Source organism: Mytilus galloprovincialis, chromosome 7 (genome assembly GCF_965363235.1).
Source record: "Mytilus galloprovincialis chromosome 7, xbMytGall1.hap1.1, whole genome shotgun sequence".
In the NCBI taxonomy this organism is placed as follows: domain Eukaryota; kingdom Metazoa; phylum Mollusca; class Bivalvia; order Mytilida; family Mytilidae; genus Mytilus; species Mytilus galloprovincialis.
The window spans coordinates 84,010,478-84,026,746 of NC_134844.1; the positions used below are offsets into that span (position 1 = coordinate 84,010,478).

A 16,269-nucleotide genomic window follows, 5' to 3' on the forward strand; every position below is an offset into this window, starting at 1 on the left:
AGCTTTTCGGTCTTTATTTATAAAATTTTTGAGTCTTTGGTTTAACCTGGCCAGGGATAAAGTATAAAAACCTCCCTCACTTGCTTGTCTAACCCTTTTTGGTTCAATTAGTAAAAAAAAAAGCAATGATGTCCTGCTATCCATCTGAACTTGCTTAAAATATCATGGACACTACAACATAGCCATATATGCAACCCCCTCCCCAATCCATCTTATGACCTGTATTACCTTATTCTATGACCTGTATTACCTCAATCTATAACCTTATTCCTTTATTCTATGACCTGTATTACTTTATTTCTTAATTCTATGACTCAAATTACCCATTCCCTTATCATAAGCAAAATTTTTTGGGGAGGGGCGAGGCCAGGGTGCCCCCCCTTTTTTTGTGGGAAAATATTGTTAATATAGGGAATCACTAAAGCATGACTGGAGTGGGCCCTCTGTTAGACAGTCAGTTGGACAACACTTATGAAATTTCGGGATCCGCCACTGATTATTCTATGACCTGTATTACCTTATTCTATGACCTGTATTACCTTATTCTATGAACTGTATTACCTTATTCTGACCTGTATTACCTTATTCTATGACCTGTATTACCTTATTCTATGACCTGTATTACCTTATTATATGAACTGTATTACCTTATTCTATGAATTGTATTACCTTATTCTATGACCTGTATTACCTTATTCTATGACCTGTATTACCTTATTCTATGACCTGTATTACCTTATTCTATGAACTGCATTACCTTATTCTATGACCTGTATTACCTTATTCTATAACCTGCATTACCTTATTCTATGACCTGTATTACCTTATTCTATGACCTGTATTACCTTATTCTATGACCTGTATTACCTTATTCTATGAACTGCATTACCTTATTCTATGACCTGTATTACCTTATTCTATAACCTGCATTACCTTATTCTATGAACTGTATTACCTTATTCTATGACCTGTATTACCTTATTCTATGAACTGCATTACCTTATTCTATGATCTGTATTACCTTATAATAAAGTTATTCTATGAACTGTATTACCTTATTCTATGAACTGTATTACCTTATTCTATGACCTGTATTACCTTATTCTATGAACTGTATTACCTTATTCTATGACCTGTATTACCTTATTCTATGAACTGCATTACCTTATTCTATGACCTGTATTACCTTATTCCTTTATTTTCCAATGGTAGTACTGTACTGATATACAAATCAAACTCTGGCAATGGTTTCCCTGCAGCCACGCAGTCTATATCTGTTTTGTAAAATCTTTGTTCAAGACCTACAAAAAAGAACATTGGTTGTTATAATTCAAATTAACACAAAACATAGTAGGATTTGAAAATATCTTCATGATCTTAGTGGGATAGCAATCTGAGATGGTATTCTAATTAGATTGAAATTTCCTTCCATTCTTAGTACAAATGTATACCCTCATGTACATATAATGTCTGTGAACTGTTTCTTAGTCAGAAGACATTGTGTTGACCACAAGAAGTCTTTTTTTGTTTTGTTTCTGGAATCTGGAATGGTGTCTCATTGACATCATAAAGATGTGATTTATATTTTATATAACCATGATAACAAAGGGAAAGAATGCAACATTTTTCAAATGATTTTATAGTTCCTTCTTATGTTGTACTGTGACATCACTGTCCAAGGTTAGGGGAGGGTTGGGATCCTGCTAACACGTTTAACCCCGCTACACTTGTATGTATGTGCCTGTCTCATGTCAGGAGCCTGTAGTTCAGAGGTTGTCATTTGTTGCAGTGTTACAAATTTGTTTTTCATTCATTTTTGGTACATTAATTAGGCCTTTAGTTTTCTAGTTTGAATTGTTATACATTTGTCATTACAGGGCCTTTCATAGCTGACTGTGCAGTATGGGTTTTGCTCATTGTTGAAGGCCGTAAGGTGACCTAAGGCTATAGTTGTTTATTTCTTGTTGAGAGTTGTCTCACTGATAATCTTACCACATGACGGCACAACTTCTTTTTTATATATACATAGATGCCAACCCCCTTTTGACACAATCAGTAACAAACTATCAAATTTTCCGTATTTTTGAAAAGTTTTCAGTAATCATTCATAAACGTGCATTTACCAATCAAAATTACTGACGAGTGGTTGCAAAGTGATGTACACTAAAATTTGTCATTTAACATGTTGTCTGTAGTATGTATTCCATTCATTAATTGTTCAGATGTTCTCGACTCAAATATTTTTGTTTTGTCAAGGAGAAGTAGAGAAAGGGGGAAAGCTACTTAATAAAATGCAAGTTTGACTCTTCGGAAGTCAGTTAGTTACTCAACAATAGGTTGATAACTCCCGAGAAACCGGAAGCATTACATTGGCGTTTCCTAAATACTGGACCAGGACGGGAAAGTAATGATAAAAATCCGCGTTTTACAAAATTGAACGCCGATGATTGGGAATCCGTAACTATTCGACTTTGACCGTAATAGCGTAGTTTATATCGCAAAATCGGAAAAACTACGGAAAAATCGTAATAGTTGGCATCTATGTATATAATTTCCTAAATAATTTTTACATTTTATTCTTGTGTAGTCCTACAATTTTGTTAAAGATGATTTCCTAATCTAACAAACCTGTATCTCTATCTTCATTTTTATCTATTTCTTCTTTCCTTTGTAATAACTCTCTTTTAAGCTGTAGTATTGTCCCTCCTCTGTCTTCTTGTTTCATGAAGGCTACAAGGTCATAAGGTCGTCGCAAATTAAAGACCGTGTCCAACTAAAAACAGGAAAAAATAAAACAAACATTTAAACATCTACATGTATGTGGCTTTCCTGCAAATCTGAGATTTATAATACCATGAATACTAATGCATCTGTTAAAATCCCCTAAAGTTAAAGGATTATTTTTCACTAGAGGCTCAAAGGAGTTTATCTGATAAATAATATGAGGCAGGCATTACCTGTGAAAGGGGACACAGTCTGTATGATTTTTTTTAATTCAAACATATCTTAATTTCAAAACGGAAATACTGTAACCTTTCCGATTGTGGTTCTGTTGTTAGGGATTTTAGTTGTGACGTTATTTAAGTTATGATGTCATATGCAATGTAAACAAAGAAACGTGATCATTAAGTAACGTTTTTTCCTATCAAGGAATTATTAAAAATGAAATTGATATTGCGTTCCTTCCTATTTTATACTAGACTGATAAATATATATTTTACTCAAAGTTTCATGCAAACGAGACCAGAAAAAGGAAGTACATTGTAGATTTCTGCGAAGATGCGGGAATTCAAAACACGACATAAAAAAGTTTGAACGATTTTGAGTTCATTAGTACAATGAAAATTTCGGGAAAATTTTCCTGATTTTTTTTTTTTTTTTTTTTTTTACTGAATTTTCTACTGTTATTGGGGACTTCATCCCCATATAAACAGAGTACTCACTCTTTCACAAAAAATATTCAGTTTATTTTCCCCTGTAATGTCTAATGAGTCCTTTCCTGAATTTTGGAGTCCCATAACCATGATAACAAAAGCATGGGTCTCATTCTGAATTTCTTTTTCTTAATGATGTTCTCCAATGTTCTATGATCTTGTGTTTTGAGTTTTTGTCATATATTCAAAATCCTCTGGTTTTAAAATAATCAATTTCTGTTTGTAAACAGTTAGTTTATACCAAACCAATCATTGCCACTGATATAATTCGTATCAGAAGTGATACCCTCACTGTCCCTCAGTGACGAAACTTCCATTAACAGTGGCATTGGTTGTAAATATACTTATCACAGATACCAGGAAAAACAAAAAAAGGTTTCTTCTGTGTCTATATGGTTTGGGTTTTTCATTACTGAAGGATGTAAGGTCAACTTTAATTGCTTATATTCAAATCATTTGAACTCTGGAGGATAGTTCGCTTGTAGTCCTATAATATATGCCTTCGCATTGTGTATTCACTATTTAACGTTTTCATGCTGATATTTTCATTTTTCATTTTTTGTTTTTTTTGCTTTGGCGCCTTACTGCAACAGTAAACATGGTAAACAAATAAAATAGCCTTTCGTGACATCATAATTATTTGGACTACATACAGACATATAGTCATACATTGTTTGTAACTAAGATATTCTTTACAGCATGCAGATCTAGAGTTTATTCTACACTGTGTTCAGCGAATGAACTGAATTCCTTAACCCCAAATTCCAAAACAGAAATCTGACAACAAAATTCACCTATAAAAAAAACAACTATAGTCGCCGTCATGTAAAATTGGCACCATGTTTTTTGTTAAAAAATTTTTAAATATCAGCCGCGTTTACTCAAGATGATGTTTTTCTTTTAGCGGAAGTAAAATCCTGTCCAAATATCCACTACTGTCCTACCTTTTATTGTGTTTGCACTGTATAATCCTGACCTTCACATTTTTCAAGATTATTTACATTGTATAACCGCCATCTTGGTTTCTATGAGGGTCCCTTATTCCATAACATTCGTTACTCTCCGGTAATATCATTGTCATTGATGATACAATTTCCCGCGCTTTTTACGTAAAGATGACGAAAAGCTCCGAGAGACACAAGAAAATTGAGAGCACGTGGAACTCCACGGCAACACTTCCGGTAATAACAATGTCGGATTCCACCATACAAATTAATCTTGGATTATGTGAAGGTCAGGATTATACAGTGCAAACACAATAAAAGGTAGGACAGTAGTTGATTTTTGGAATGATATTTTATTCCGCTTATTGAAAAACATGATCTTTAGTAAACGCGGTCGATATTTAAGAAAATTTTGACAAAAAACATGGTGCCAATTTTACGTGACGGCGACTATATAGAAGTAGAAATCTGTAACTTTTTATAGCTACAATACATGTACCGTACCTGTAAATGTCATAAAAGACTTTAAACAAGTAGTGTTTAGCTTAGGGTGAATAGATTGTCAGTAGAGTACATATTGTCTAAACTCATCAACTTCAGTGTATTGCAACATGATGTAAGGTTAAATTAAACACAAGCTTCAAACGTTTCTAGCTAAGTGCAATGTCCAAGTTTCGTGTTTGTTTTGGTTGTCTTCAAATGATAGGAATACGCTGAAAGATGACTGGTCGGTATTCTAAATTACCTGAGCCTGGACTCTTCCATTTTCAGTGACAACCCAGTGCGAGGACCCATCAGAGAGATGTAAACAGCGAACGACTGCCAGCAAAATCACCAAAACATTGGCAGCCACCATATTTTAATAACATGAATATTCATTAGCGGAAGTTGATACTAAAAACCTAAACAAACCCACGTGGCATTAATCTGTTTGATGCAGAACCGATCGATTATCCGTAAGGAAATCTATGCTCTACATTATGTATTAAAATAAATCGTTTCATTTTTTCCAGGAAAATATACTGTTCCAAGATTTTCCACCCATTAGATTGATAAAACATCTAGAAATTTTTCATCAATTGCTCATTTAAAAGAAGACTATGGAAACACTATAAATTCCTTCTTTTTCCACTTTTATAACTTGACTTTTAAAATTATTAGGTCTAACATTTTTAATGGTTGAATCTGGGATTATAAATGTTCCTGCTTTAATCAATATTATTTCAAAATTTGATTTTTAAATTTGTCTGTGGTTAATATGTCCTGGTTATATTATCATACTAAGTATATATTTTGATTTAATCAACAGATCAAGGAATTGTATATATATGAATATACAATTCCTTGTTGTAATATAATAGTCCCAGATATGTCGCTCCTATATCTGAGATTACTCTCAGACGATACAGTTTAAATTTATTGAAATTATGATGAAAATTTGCATTTACAGGCTATTTTTTACCTGATTATTAGATCAAATATTTAATAAAAAAAATCTACCATCATGCGCTACTCTTTGAGTAAATTGAGGTTGAAATTTCAGATATTTCCTAAAAAATTGGATTGTATCAGCATTTTTCCTTTCGACAGAAATACATAACATTTTTGTTTTAAAAGATAAACACAAGCTGTTTTTTGTTAAGTTATTTGTATTTTCTGTCAATGTTCTATAAGTTTGTACATTTTATTTCTAAAAACAACTCATATTATTTATTGAATGTTCATGAATGTAGAAAAAAACGTAAGTTTTTGCTGAATATTTATCAAATTAAATAAAAATTGCATTATTGACTTTTTCACGAAAATTTGTATACATAATCCATACGTAATAAAACCACCCGTCATTTATATTTAATATTTTATCGCTTATATGACCATCGGAGGTCTCCAGAGGTCAACTCGACAGTAAATTAGATGGCGTCTAAATTAGAATACACACGAAAAGAATTTATATGTTCTCGAGCACATCATAGTGCCTTGTTAATTGTTTATTACATGTTTTACATAGTTATAAATAACCCGAATAATTCAGTCGTTATATTCCGCTGATCTACGAAGGCTACATTAACGCCTGAACGTCTTCCTCGATCAAGACCGTCAACCGGAAAATTCACACCGCTTTGCAATATGGGAATTTTGATTTAAATTGGCAGCTAAAGAAGGAGGAGTTCCGGATGTTAATTGATGATAAATGATGTAAACTGATGTTAATTGATGTTAATTAATTATTATCGGATTTGTGTTAATTGAACACACGTGTTTGGTAAGAGAATTTCAAGAGAGTTGCGCAGACTCATATCCTGATCGCCGCTGATTGGCTCTCTCTCACAGAGAGCAGGCGACGCGGCCAATGATCACAAAGAGTTCAAGCCCTCGTGTGGGAGAAAATCGGACACGGAAAGGGCTTGAATTATTCGAGTTAAGTTATAAATGAAATGTGAGAATTTGAGTCAAATCGGTGAACATGAATTTGACAGCTAGTCACGCCCCTTTAATAAAAGTATATTGTATGATGTTTATGATTTTGGACTAGTAATTAATTTCATGGGGTGGGGGAGAAACATCTGAATTTCCCTTATTTCTTCCAGCCCACACCTTGGAGAGGAAAATAAAATTAAGGCGTAAAGGGCATTTATTTCTACTCTCATAAATTGACATTGTTACAATCCAATATTTAATTAAAAGAATTTACATCAAAAGGATATTTTTTTGAAAGGGGAAGCATTTGGTGTGGGTCTCCTGGCTTCACATCTCCTGCATAACCAGGTGATAACAGAAAATTATTCATACAAATTGAGACATGTTAATTTTTTTACACTCAGTCCTACATGTACATATATCGACTGATCTGAATCAACTGATATAAAATACTCCTGCTGAATAATCAGATATATACTTATATACTATATAGATATAGTTATAACATATTCATGCTAATACATATAATTTTATTTAGGCGGAAGTTCCTTATGAATCAAAAATAGACCATCGTGTACATTTCCCGAAGCACTCAAAATACATTCAATATTTCACATGTTAAAAAAATGGTAGTAACAAATTTATGAAATCTCGCACGGCATGCACATTTTTTTTTGGTTAAAATAATCTCAAACTACATCTTTGTCGCTTAATATCAATTAAGTACATTCTGTTTTAATGGTGAAGAAAATGACCAGAAAAAACTCGTTATAAAATGCCGTTGGGAAAAAAATTAATGCTATTTAATTAAAGACAACACACAGATAGGATTGTACGCCCAACTAATTTCAAGTAGGATATATACGGACTCATAAAAAGAGAAAACAGAAACTTCCAAAATTATTTAATTCCACTACCCGTACATAATTTATGGCCTGTCGCTTAACAAACTACAATGCAATTAGTGCTTGCATTTCGTATAACCCAGTGGACTTTAGATTCAGGATAATACAAAAACTAGACGGTTTGATTCATATCTTGATCTAGTCCTTGATATTGACTTCAAACTAGAATCTATAACAAACGTGATTATTTCAACTTTCCAATTGTCAATTTTCCATTTCTGATCAGTATCATACACTATTTCCATTGCATGGCGTTTACATATCTCAATCAATATGTTACTGTCATGCATACTTATACTATACAGTTGTTATTAACAGTTGTGCGTTCCTTACACAAAAACTGCTCTAACATAGTTATTCCCCGAAAATCATTAAAGAGACATTTTAAATGTCAAAAAGTGTCACATGATCTGTTGTAGACCAAAAGGCCTACATTTATTGTATTTCTACTCCTGGGTTATTACATCTGCTGTTGGACAGTTCGTCCCCAAGGGTATATATAAGTAGCCCGTAGCCAGTACTTCGGTACTAAACCATTTTTTTTTTAAATTATTTTAGATTGAGGAAAATATATCTTCCTCATCTAAATAGATTCCTTGCCCGGCTTTGGACGAATATTTGTTTTATAAGCATCTCTCCTTTTTTAGAATAAGTTAAGGAATTTCAAATATTTTGTTCAAGTATTGAAGGTGTACTTTCAGTATTTGCTGCCCTGTTGTTTTTTTTTTTTTGGTACCTCTTATCTAAATATTACACATCCTCATGCTTTTTCTTATACATGTTTATCGATATATATATAAAACCCCTAAATCATTCTCTTGGTGCGAGATTCTCTAGCGACATGTGTTGAGACATATTGGTTGCCTTTTATTGTTTTCTGCTTTAATCATGTCTATATATGATCGGGTTGTCTCTTTGACACATTCCCCGTTTCCATTCTCAATTTTATTTAAACTAAGCAAACATATTATTGTTATCTAAATCTTAAAAGAAAGGCTTGCTAACCTTTTTAATAAGATGGATTGTCTTTAACATGTATGAAATATGTGCCACTGAACACTAAGCAGACATCAATCAAACTATCAAACAATCAATATACAATGGCGATATGCCAGCAGTGAACAGAATGAATTAGATTGTACTTGCAAGAAAAAAAACATCATAGATGTATGATTAAAGGCCTCACAACACAGAAAAACAGCATACGGTGTGGGTAATAGTCTTGAGAGCAGATGCGTTTGAAAGTAAAGCTGGAGGAGATTGTGTTCAAATAGATGAATGTGTGTTTCTAAGATAGTGAAAAAGTAACGACAAAGTGCAAATAACAATATTCGTATATTTCCAGCCGATGGAATTGCTTTTAAAAATGAAAGATCATTTTAACGGGAGACGACGACAACGATAAACGATGTAGTTGCAGGGGCGGATCCAGGATTTCAGATTAGGGGGGGGGCGCACTTTAATTTTGAGGTAAAATTATTGAAATATTCTTCTAAAGGGGTGCAATGTAGGTATTTCGAACTATTCTGAGGTAAATTTAGCGAGAAATTAAAGTTTCTAACAGAAACCGCCTAAATCCACCCTGTCAACAATATACAATCACTAGTGACTGACTACCGGATGGACGGACAGATGTAAAACAGTATATATGTATATATATATGTTCCTTTTCCGCGTAGAACTTCAAGTTATGATGGCAAGGTCTCCTACAAATTAGAAAAAATTACAACAATCTTCTAACACCCCTTACTTACGCACTAAGAGATTCATATTGCATACTATGAGTTTATAAAGCTACAGTTATAAAGCTGCGGCCCTAAAAACAGAATCTGAAGACCATGCGAACATTTTATTTTGATTCTGTGTTCCTATGCAAACCAATCTACAATCAAGACATCAGCACTTTTTGTAAAATGATCTATAAAGCAATATCAGGTAATAAATATCTCAACTAATCCTTGAAAGACATGGTGCTTGTAGTTGTGACAAACAGAAATACAGAAACATCACAAAAAGAAATTACCTTTGTTTGCACATCGCCGGTCAATGTGTCAAAGCCGATTGTACATGCTTTCAATAATGTGAAATGAAATCGGTTCACATTAGAATTATTTTACCACTCCATAACACCATGAACACCAACCCCGACAAACTTGGTTAAGACGATGGAAATGTGAAGAGTTGACAGATAGACGGGCGGACCGACGGAAGCAAGGTGAGACGAGACAGATCAAAACAGCTCACCTGACCAATACTTGTTTTAGATTTGGCAAACGAAAATTTCTACTTTTCTCCGTGAATTTGAATTGTCCTCTCATAATATATCTGTTTTTACTTTTTTGATTTTCGGAGGTCGTGCCAGACTTTATATATACTGTGTTCGGCACAAACCACATAAAATCAGAATGAGATGCATTTACGTAGTTATGTTTTTTTCTGAGGATCCCATGCATGTAATAATGCGGTACATAATTCGGAAAAATTTTCAGGTTACAAGTAAGAAATATATAAAGACACAGAGATACAAATTATAAACTAACCTTTCGCTCGAAACAGTATTTCTACATTAAGAAAAAATCTCACTTTGACTGTTTCTTGGCCAGTGCCATGATGAAATTGTGAAAGTGAGTAAGTCCGTTAGAGATGCTTTGGAAATTCGATTATCAAAGAAATTGATTATAAAAACCGCAAATACAATGTAACAATTGTTTGTACTTTAACTGCTAAAACCCGATTTCATTTGTCATCAAACGCAGCTCCGTGTTTGACACCTTCCTTTTAGGTATATATATATTACAGAACTTAAATAAATCGTAGGTCAGTTAAATGATAATAACGTTGACTCTGTTAAACTGACTGTTTTATATACTTTCAATGTTAAAAAAGATGGAATGGTCTCTTCTGATACTTAAATAAGTTAGAAGACAACCCATGCTTTGCAAATTTTAGGGGGGGGGCGCACGCCCGCCACGCCCCCGCCTAAATCCGCGGGTTGTGCATGTTAACAGATTTAAAGGTGTATTTTGATATAAAACTGGTCAAAATGAAAATCCGAATAGACTTATATTCGAGGGCCTCATACATCATTTGCTGATGGGTTCCAATGGAGATGGGAGTATTGCTAAGTATATTCATATCAAACAACATCAATGCAATGCTGATAAACAATGGTTGATTGGTAAATTTGTTACAGAGAAAAGGGTATTATACATGTGATGCTGTCTTATCTTTTTTTTCCTGTTCCGTGTATATATTAGTTTTTGTCAATGCTTTCTAGTTTCAATCTTGTTTGTTAATATAATTTTTCTGGATTTTTTTGTAACTGGACGCTTTGTTTTTTAATCCTGGATGTTTCAATGTAACAAAAAAACACAGAAGACTAGTTCACGTGTTGAATCTGCTTATATATTTATTTTGTTTATCTTCTCTTTTCTTGTTACCAATAATCACAACCTGAAACACAAATAATCGAAAATTATTCATCAAAGTGTTAAAAAAAATATATACTTCAAACTCAGTTCACCTTGCAAATACTTTTCATCATTCTCGTTCCTGAATATTATAAACTTTTTATGTAAAAATAAGGAGATGTCGTATGACTGGCAGTCTACAATTGAGACAGCTATCCACTAAAGGTCAAATGAAGTTGATGTAAGCAATATTGTGTAAGTTCCAGTGGCGGATCCAGAAATTTTCATAAGAGGGGGCCCACTGACTGACCTAAGGGGGGCCCACTCCAGTCACGCTTCAGTGATTCCCTATATAAGCAACCAAATTTTTTCCCAAAAGGGGGGGGGGGCGGGCCCCCTGGGCCTCCCCCTAAATCCGCCTCTGATTTCTTATATAAACTAAGAAGTATATGCTAACCCTTCCCGAGCATATGAAATCAATCAAATGCAAAAAGATGATTTTCTTCACTATTCGATTACAGAATATATCATTGCTTTTTATTTGTCTTTCTTGGATGTTCTCTGACTCGATTTTTATTTTTATTATTCTATCTTATGATCTGGTTAATTGACAAGAAAAGCTATAAGCACACACATTTTAAAACTTAAGAAAAATACCTTCATAGAGTTATCTCCCATCCATAACGAGCATCATCTCAGTATGACAAAATGCACAGCATTTGGTAGCATACTTTAAATTGTAGCACATGAGAGCAGTGACACCACCAAAGTCATTTATTCGAACGTTGCGGCACCATTCCATCGATTCAACGTTATGACATGCAGACCTGTATTTTTCTAAGAAGAAATCGTCAAATTAAATTTGTCTTGAATAATTTCTTAATTCAATGATCATAATATATAATTAGAAATAATTTAGCTGACAAAAAGAAAGAATAATGTTGTACGGATTTACACAATTATTTATATGTAAGTTCTGAGTCATCTGAATTGTTATTTTAATTTTTATTCACATCAATAAGAATATCTCGAGAAGACAACTATAGTATAGTTCTTTTTAAACTCTGAAAAAGTATGACCTCCCCCGTTATTCATTGTAAATAAATTAATATTCAACATGATACTAGCATTTTGTTTCTTGTGAAGATAGTTTACGTTGTCTCTGTTCAATCTTGACTATAGCATTCATAATATGTGTGTAATGGTAACAATCCAACTTTCGGATTTTGAAAATAAATGTTTAATGAATAATTTGATTTGATTTGATTTATTCGATGAAATATTGGAAAATTAAAAAGACTGGAGTGTTGAATTCTCAAACACTTTTTGAAACTTTTCAAATGCTAATGTCCCTATCTCGAATTAAAAAATAAAAAGATCTTTGTATGATTTTGACATATAATAGAACCCTCTCTTCGGTGTTCTCCAATGCATGCCAACATGGTTTTCATTTTGGAGCATGATCTGCTTACCCTTTCAGAGCACCTGATATCATACCCAGTAGTTCATGCATGGGTTTGTGTTGCTCAGTCTTTTGTTGTGTGTAATAACGTTTGTCTGTTGTTTTATTTTATTTTTTAGCCATATTGTTGTCAGTTTATTTTCGACTCAAGAGTTTGAATGTCCTTTGGTATCTCTCCTTATATTACAGCTGTCAGGGTGTTGTATTTGCCGTCTTCAACCTGAGATGTGGATTGAATTTGTCGTTTTCTCCGTTTGAAATGCCGAAATCATGTATGATGGGGTAACTTGCAGTGTTTCTTTGGTTTGGTCTTTGTTAAGGGTATTTTGTGAATATCAGTCTTTATTCCATATTGGTATTATTTTAGTAGGTTTCTCTATATGAATTGGATTTTGAATAAAAAAGCATAATCACCTGAGAAGTGTTATAATTCACCGCGCTAAACGTCACGCGCTTTTACATGCAACGCTATGGTAAAATGTTTCATGTAAAAAAAAAATTGTATATGTTTGTCATTAAATACATTTTCTTCTCTCGGAATATAGAATAAAACAATTACTGTCTTTTTTCCCGGTAAATATGGGGTTTTATTGTCGGCCTCAGTGAATATCATTTTTTTCAAAAGTCAATAAAACCGCATATTTACCTCATCAAAAGACAGTAATTGTATAGTATAAACCATATGCATGCAGATAAATGTAAAACATAAGATTAGATACGATGCATAGCTGTTAATTGGTCAGGAAGATATAATACTTTCGAATTCAACTTACCTATTCGCCAGTGGTGTGGCTTTGCTGAAAACACGTAGAAAAGCAAAAAGCAAATCGCTAGTTGTAAACAGAAACGCATATTCTTCCACTAACTACTAGTATTGAAGACTAACCGCTTTATTCGAATGATAGCAGTGTTTTATATTTAACAGGTATAGATGTATGTCTATTAAGTAAGCGGGAAGTTGCTAATAACTTCACAGTTTTTCTCTTCCCCACGGTTTTTCTCCTGAGAATATTTTAATCATTAATAAGACCTAACAAAGTAAAAAAAAATTTGAAAGTATAATCATTGTCTTTTAAGTAGGGTTATGTGTAGTCCCACTAACTGTTATCTTACGATCATTTGACTAGTTGATTGCTTGGTGTTCAGTGGCAAATATTGTATGCTTACTCAGGACGGGAACATATCTACATTAAAACGCCACAGTTGGTAGATACTCTTAAGTGGACTGAAAAAAAAATAAGAAATGAAACGATGTTATTACTTATCCATGCATCACCAAACTTCATACAACGTTATGGTTCTATAGGTCTATATTTCTCTACAAAAAAAAAGCGCGTATCATTATTTCATTATTGGTCAGGAGTAATATATAAAACGTTGCAAGGATAATGTAAACATGGACTTCTGTAATGAAACAGGTTCCCATAAATAAACATAAAATTCATCTTTCCATGTGAGAAAAGAACGATAAGCCATTACAAATTTCTAATATCGAAAATGTTTTCTGAATCCAAAGTTTTTTTGGATGTGGTGTATTCATGATTCAAGCGCTTAAAATTTTGAAGTGATTGAATCTTAGAATACATGCATTTTCTCAAATTTTGAGATTATGTGTACAAAAATTAACAAATTGTTTCCCATAATCAGTGCATATTTGGATGGAGAGTTGTCTCATTGGGCGTATGACAATTGCGCCGATTTTGAAAATTTTCATTCTTTCATTTGCGCCGATTTCATTTTTTCATTTGCGCCGATTTTATATTTTTCCTAATTGGATTTACAGGTAATTACAGGTAAGTTGATACTTTTACATCGGCTGAGCACAGAGTATAAAGACAAATCAAGTAACCTTGCAATTGGTTAATGGCTATCCCAATGTTTTGGGTAACCATTCCTTTCCCTAAATGAAATCGATGACTGCTTCACGTTTGACATTGTCTGACGCTCCGCTCCTTCTGGTGACAAATGTCATACATTCTTAGACAACGTACAAGTACACATTCCATAACCGTCAACCAATTCGTGATGACGTCCATAAAATTAACGATGGGATGATTTCAACTTCACCATTTAGAACTCTTGGTTTAATAGCTTCCTTGTGAGAAAATGCGAACTCTAGAAATGCCCCCACCAGTACGTATGCCAGACAAAAAAAAGATGGCTTTCGTTATCGACAATTACGCCAAATATAGAAGAGACGAAATCATAAGAAAGGAATGTATTAGACGTGTTGCCTATCGATACTCGGCAATAACAGATTTATGATTTGAATGTATTCCGTTTTTATGGATTTGAATGCTGTACATATATTTTTAATTCGTCATTTTAGAATAAACAAAGTGCTTTTATCTAAGGTTTTTACTTCTTGATTTTAAGCAGGAGACAACAGTTATATACATGTTATGATTGACAATTCATAACATATGTACAACTGGCTAACGGAAGAGGTCTTTAATGATAAATGAAAATAACATTACTGGTATGGAGAGTTGTCTCATTGGCACTCATACCACATCTTCTTATATCATTTCACCTGTAATTTACCTGTTATTTACCTTTAAAAAAATCGGCGCAAAGGAAAAAAAAATCGGCGCAAATGAAAGAAAAAATCGGCGCAAATGAAATGCAGATCGGCGCAAATGCAAAACGCCGGTCTCATTGGCACTCACACCACCTCTTCCTATATCTATAAATATGACTTGTATGAACGCATTTTTTTAATTTTTAATTTATCATATTTTAAATTCCCTGAAAAATATTCCTAAACGCTTTTCAGAAAGACAAAGATTGATTCCATTTTTAAAAATTTGTTTCTGCTTAAATTTGATTTTAATCAATTCTGAAAATAAAAAAAACTTAAAAAACACGAACAAAAACGATTTGGATTATTTCCCTTTGATCGAACCTTGGACTATCATACTAAATTTGAGGTTAAATGTTTTTTAACTTTTGAAAATTTTAGGTGATTTAAATCAGTATACAAATATATCAAATATATATAAGAGTACGTACATTGTTATAGAAGAAGAAGAAGAAGAAGAAGAAGAAGAAGAAGGAGAAGAAGAAGAAGAAGAAGAAGGCACACCTCTAGAAACAGATATGCTTCAATTACGAAGAAGAAAGCCAATATTTTAGTTACTTGAAATTGAAAAAAAAGTAATACAAAGCAACAAATAGGCTCTTCAAATATTCACACTAGACACATGCCATTGAGATAACTCCTCACAAGAGACGACATTACACAGAAATTAACACTGAACTATAGGTCACAGTACGGTCTTAAACTATGATCAAAGCCCATAATGCACATGCAAGACTTTTAAAATCATTTATTTTAAGAATTGAATGCTGCTTTTTGTAAATTTATTGGGGTGTAAAAGCGTTGACCGAAGTACATTTTGTATGAAGCGCGGAAGCGCTTCATACTAAAAATGTGCGCACGGTCAACGCTTTTACAACCCTATAAAGTTACAAAAAGAAGCATTCAATACTTATAATTACATTTTTTAAGCTAGAATCATGAAAACACGATTTTTATCAAAGTTTCATTTAATTCACCTGTGCACTTTATTGTGGGACCTCGTGTCATCATGAATTATAAATGTTATTGTCTAATGTAATTGTTTCAGGAATAGCACGTGATGGGCAGTTAGCCAATCAGAATAACTTATTATAATGAAACATACATTATTTTTA

General features: G+C 33.1%; 1 protein-coding gene and 1 long non-coding RNA gene across 2 annotated transcripts in view; both read right to left on the reverse strand.

Moving 5' to 3' along the window:
• LOC143083860 (tetratricopeptide repeat protein 17-like) overlaps positions 1–5,268 on the reverse strand; it is a 49,006-nt gene extending 43,738 nt beyond the window's left edge. Inside the window, exons 1-3 of the mRNA XM_076260239.1 lie at positions 5,124–5,268; positions 2,629–2,773; positions 1,187–1,301 (exon numbers count right to left, since the gene is read on the reverse strand). Coding sequence (XP_076116354.1) covers positions 1,187–1,301; positions 2,629–2,773; positions 5,124–5,234 — 371 coding nt within the window. The 5' untranslated portion in view covers positions 5,235–5,268. The remainder of the gene's footprint in view (positions 1–1,186; positions 1,302–2,628; positions 2,774–5,123) is intronic.
• A 5,824-nt stretch (positions 5,269–11,092) lies between these two features.
• LOC143082014 (uncharacterized) lies at positions 11,093–13,474 on the reverse strand. Its single transcript, XR_012980220.1, has 3 exons — positions 13,347–13,474; positions 11,769–11,948; positions 11,093–11,154 (listed from the first exon to the last, which is right to left on the reverse strand). It is a non-coding gene; the product is annotated as an uncharacterized LOC143082014 (long non-coding RNA).
• Between the last annotated feature and the right edge of the window lie 2,795 nt (positions 13,475–16,269).